Raw genomic sequence first — 5,651 nt, 5'->3', positions numbered from 1 at the left:
TTAGAGACCTTGTGGCTTTTCGCCTCCCTCTTACAATCTGTTGTCGACTCGTGCAGTAATCAACAAAATAACGTAAAGTGCGCCCTCATTTCAGACCCCAGTCCAATGGCCGGTGTGGCTCATTTATCCGAAGAAATGAACAACAACAACAACGGTCCAGACAGCGCTAAAGTGAGACGCGCAATAAAAACCACCTGTTACAAAACTCAGCCTACAGTCGCAAGAAAAAAACGCAGGTGGCAGGCTCCTTGTGTGTGCTTTGAAATGTTTTGTCCAAGAGATTGCACAACAGGAATTACACTGATGCCGCCAGATTTGGCAGTTGTCTTCCTCTCATGAACAGTGCACCTTTTCCAGTCAAAAGAAGAATCATAGCCAATTACGCACGGTGGTACGGCCCTGTAGGATGAGCCATTGAGCCTTAAGTAATGTGACACTTCGCAGCCCTTTTTTGACAAATCTACTCCAATATCCACAACTATTATTGACAACTTTTCTCCTCTCCACAGACGCACACACACCAGGGAGGCAGAAAATTATCCAGTCGCGCATTAAATGAAATCAGTCACTGAAATATTCCACCAGATTTTTCCTGTTGAAAACGCTCAGCTCGTGTGCCAGATGTGGGGTTGTTTTCCAGCTGGGGATCTGTTGCTTCTTCACAAGTAGCCTATCTTCCCTTAGCGACAGCCCGCTTGGATGGTGCGTTCAACAGCAGGCTCAGGAGTTTAACTCTTGGACTGCTGGCGAAGGTTGGCGCATTATTGAACCACTCCCTCTAATTAGACCGACAGGATGGGCTGATGAAGTGTGTGTGTGTGTGTGTGTGTGTGTGTATGTTAGAGAGAGAGAGAGAGAGAGAGAGAGAGAGAGAGAGAGAGAGAGAGAGAGACTGTTTCATTAACCCTCAATTTACGTTTTCTTTTTTTTAAAGATGCAACATGTTGTGCATATACATGTCTGGATCATCATAGGGACATACTGACCTACACTGTGAGCACCAGCCTTTGTAAATGCATGGCTGCAAATTAAATGAAACACGTGGCAAAGAGTACGAACAAACAGCACTGAGCACAATATGTGAGCAATTGGGTATTTTGGTGTTTCTTTCATTGCATGGGACTTTATGAGGCAGCACAGGTGTTAATGGGTCCACTCCTGCATATAAAAATGTAAGAGACATACTGCACATTCATACACTGATGGAAAATTAGCAAACGAATAGGCTGCACTTGATCTGGTATTACTTATTACTAATTTCGTTTTTTGTGTCTAAGAAATTACAAAGGGAAAAAAGATGCGCCAAAATCACTGTAGTTGATGCTTCTCATCACGGCAAGCAAAAACTATATTACACAATTTCTTCACTTTTTATTTTAGAATTATACTAAACCATAATCAGAGTTCTCCACGGGTCTATTGAGAGATCCACTTCCTATTTTATTGTCATTTCCAGGATTGTTTGAGCAGCTGGGTAGTCAGATCCAACAGGTAGCTGTGAGGCCTCTAGTGTCTAGTGTATAAAGAAAATTCATGATGTTGCTGGTACGTTGTAATATTGCCACCTGGTGGATACTTTGGTGAACAAGTATCTTGTAGTAAAAGTGAATAATTGTCAGCCCATTTTTTATTTTACAGTCTTGTTTACTCCCAATAAAGTCCAGCATGCCTTGAGCAAGGAAAACATGCTCAAGACTTCGGCAGTGTGTATAATTAGACTAAAACACACACACACACACACACACACACACACACACACACACAGAGGTTTCATTTTCATACATTTTAGAACAGCTCCCAACTAATCATCTTGATAATGAGCTTTTCTGCAGTCTTGGATAGGAGATAGTCTGCTTCCAGATCCTCTGAACCACTACCACAGTCTGACTTGTTCAGTAATTAATATAGATTAATGACTGAATGATGTAAAACAAAATTGAAATGATCAAGCTAGGGAATTATGTGTGTTATTGAGGCAACACAGGCACAATTTGACGATACTTGGTCAAATTATTTTAACAGCCATTCCTCACTTTTAGAGCACTGAAATATATATTTTAAAAAACCTTCCACATATAATACATGTTCCTGTAGTGGAAACACTCTGGAAAGCCTTTGCATCAGAAGCATGGAAGAAATTACATTGGGAAAAATAAAAATTCAATGACGGTTACACAAAATATTGTGCATTTCAAAAACTCACAACATGTGTGTTTGTCATATTTAATTGTGTCGCTGTTTATTGTTACAATATACCAATTATGTACTACAAGTTTATTTTATGTTAGAAACATATAAATTATAAAACATATTGAAGAATACACAAAATAAAAGAAACACTGAGGTCACAGTCCTACAAACACAAAGACATTCACCAAATTCATATAAAAACAAGGTTTGAAATACTGGGAACATACCAAATAAGCATCTTTGCTGAAATTTTTTTTAAAATGAAATAAAATAATAAGAAGAAGAATAAGAATAAGAAGGTTTATGATTCCTGGAGTCACCAGAGTATCAAAATCTGATGTAAATCACTCAGAAGAGTACCAGTAAAGTATCTTGGGTGAAGATAAATAATGGTACTATAATTAGTAAAGCTTCATAAATAAACAAGAGTCACAGATGATCTGTTTTTTCACATATTAAAAACCAGTTCAATTTTTAAGTTAAAAAACATTTCTGGTCAGATTAACTGCAAAGTCTGGAGAACAGTCAGATCAACAGATGCTTTAAAAGGTGTTTCATGGTTTTATGTTTTATTAAATAGTGATGCAAATATGATCAGTTTTGTGAGTGAATGAGTGAATGAGTGAGTGAGTGAGTGAGTGAGTGAGTGAGTGAGATTTTGTGAAATTACAGCCTTTGTGGTATCAAAAAACAGTGATATGGTCTAAGTACATGAAACAGTGACCTTACTTTAAGTTATTTGTTTTAGTCCACTTCCTCAATAGTGGGGCCCTTAGAGCTGCCGCCTGCCTGGCTGCCGCAGCCTCCTGATGGTGCTGCTCCCTGATACAGCTTGGCCACAATCGGTTTGCACACATTCTCTAGTTCCTTCTGTTGATGCTCATATTCATCTTTCTCGGCCAGCTGGTTGTTCTCCAGCCAGGAGATAGTCTGGTTGCACTTGTCAATTACCATCTTTTTATCTGCCTCGCTAATCTTCCCTTTCATATTCTCGTCCTCGACACTGCTCTTCATGTTGTAGGCGTAAGACTCCAGTGAGTTCTTTGCTGCAATTTTGTCCCTCTGTATGTTGTCCTCAGCTTTGTACTTTTCAGCGTCCTGTACCATCCGCTCTATCTCCTCTTTGCTGAGGCGCCCCTTGTCATTGGTGATGGTGATTTTGTTTTCTTTGCCGGTGCTTTTGTCCACAGCAGACACATTCAGAATGCCATTGGCATCGATGTCGAAAGTCACCTCCACTTGTGGTATGCCACGGGGAGCAGGAGGGATACCCGAGAGCTCAAACTTGCCCAGGAGGTTGTTGTCCTTGGTCATGGCCCTCTCACCCTCAAACACCTGAATCAGGACGCCTGGTTGGTTATCTGAGTATGTGGAGAAGATCTGGGTCTGTTTGGTAGGGATGGTAGTGTTGCGTTTGATTAGAGATGTCATAACTCCACCTGCAGTTTCAATACCCAGAGACAGTGGAGCCACGTCCAGCAGCAGCAGATCCTGTACGTTCTCTGAAGTGTCACCCATGAGGATTGCAGCCTGGACTGCTGCCCCATATGCTACTGCTTCATCTGGATTGATGCTCTTGTTCAGTTCTCTACCATTAAAGAAGTCCTGCAAGAGCTTCTGGATTTTGGGAATTCTTGTGGAGCCACCAACCAGGACAATCTCATGGATCTTGGACTTATCCAGCTTGGCATCTTGCAGGGCCTTCTCAACTGGCTCCAGTGTTCCCCTGAAGAGCTCAGAGTTGAGCTCCTCAAATCGTGCCCTCGTGATGGAAGTGTAGAAGTCAATGCCCTCAAACAGAGAGTCGATCTCAAGGCTGGCCTGGGTGCTGGAGGAAAGGGTTCTCTTTGCTCTCTCACAAGCTGTACGGAGTCTCCTTACTGCTCTCTTATTTTGGCTGATATCCTTCTTGTGTTTCCTTTTAAATTCCTCTACGAAGTGGTTGACCATCCTGTTGTCAAAGTCCTCTCCACCAAGGTGTGTGTCTCCTGCAGTGGATTTCACCTCAAAGATGCCGTCCTCAATAGTCAGGATGGACACATCAAAGGTGCCTCCACCGAGATCAAATATGAGTACATTGCGCTCTCCTTTTTTACCTTTGTCTAAACCGTAAGCGATGGCTGCTGCTGTGGGCTCATTAATTATCCTCAGAATATTCAGCCCAGATATCACCCCAGCATCCTTGGTGGCTTGCCTTTGAGAGTCATTAAAATATGCTGGAACTGTGATGACTGCATTGGACACTCTCTGTCCCAGGTAGGCCTCAGCAATCTCCTTCATTTTAACCAGGACCATGGAGGAGATTTCCTCTGGATAAAAGGCCTTGTTCTCACCTTTGTACTCCACCTGGACTTTTGGCTTTCCGTTATCACTGATCACTTTGAAAGGCCAGAGTTTCATGTCAGACTGGACAACTTGGTCATTAAACTTTCTTCCAATAAGGCGTTTGGCATCAAAGATTGTGTTGGTTGGATTCATAGCCACCTGGTTCTTGGCAGCATCTCCAATGAGCCTCTCGGTGTCAGTAAAGGCCACATAGCTGGGAGTGGTCCTATTGCCCTGATCGTTGGCAATAATCTCCACTTTGCCATGCTGGAAAACCCCAACGCAAGAGTAGGTGGTGCCCAGATCAATGCCGATGGAGGTTCCCTTAGCCGAGGACATTTCGCTTGTTGCTTTAGAGTTCCTAGAAAAACTAGGGAGACATCAATGCAAAACCCCTGATTACTGCTATTGAAATTATTCAACATTATTAGATAATCAACATTTGTAATACAGATTAAAAGAGTTTAAAATGTTCAATTATCAGTCATATGTTAGAGATACAGTTAAGGAAACTGTATCTCTGAGTGAAGATGCTTACTTGCACTAGTTACACAGTGGTAAGGTATCTGTTTCATAAGTTTATTATAATATAGCTATCCCACTTCAACAGTAAAACAAATATTAACTGATATCCATTTGACTGATGTATTCCCCAAATTAGATTTATTTCTATAATCAAAATACTTCAACACTGTTTCTACGATGAACTGTTAATGTACTTTATGCCAGTTATTTATGTTATTAAAATGTTTTATTTTTATTTCTTATTCATTAAAATATTCAATTTAGATAGCTTATCTTAGTATTTAATTCAAATATCTTAGTGGAGGAGCGGATTCAAATAATGCCTACATCATCATATATCATATACATCAAGACATATGAAAGTCTGCACTGATGTTTACATTCATATATATTTCATCAGATAATAAATTGCTACTTACTTTCAGTTTTAATCTCTCTGTTGCTCAACAGGTTTGGAAGATCTTAGCAGAGTCCCCTTCAGTAGTTTCCTGTGTGTTCTTCTGAATCTCATGCCAGGACTGACTCGGGTCCATTGCTTATATAGTTACAACCAGATTTCCAGAATGATCCCAGCCTGGCCTCCTGTCCAAGCTCAGTGACTCGACTGTTAA

General features: G+C 40.9%; 1 protein-coding gene across 1 annotated transcript; it reads right to left on the bottom strand.

Annotated features, from left to right (window-relative positions):
• Positions 1–2,925: 2,925 nt before the first annotated feature.
• On the bottom strand, positions 2,926–5,482 carry hspa1b (heat shock protein family A (Hsp70) member 1B). Its single transcript, XM_053316974.1, has 2 exons — positions 5,460–5,482; positions 2,926–4,876 (listed from the first exon to the last, which is right to left on the bottom strand). The coding sequence occupies exon 2, from the start codon at positions 4,852–4,854 to the stop codon at positions 2,935–2,937; it is 1,920 nt and encodes a 639-aa protein (XP_053172949.1). The 5' UTR covers positions 4,855–4,876; positions 5,460–5,482; the 3' UTR covers positions 2,926–2,934.
• Positions 5,483–5,651: the final 169 nt, after the last annotated feature.

The sequence above is a fragment of the Scomber japonicus genome, chromosome 4 (assembly GCF_027409825.1).
Source record: "Scomber japonicus isolate fScoJap1 chromosome 4, fScoJap1.pri, whole genome shotgun sequence".
Classification (NCBI taxonomy): domain Eukaryota; kingdom Metazoa; phylum Chordata; class Actinopteri; order Scombriformes; family Scombridae; genus Scomber; species Scomber japonicus.
The sequence above is the reverse complement of the archived record's forward strand: the minus strand, read 5'-3'. Positions and strand labels throughout refer to the sequence as shown.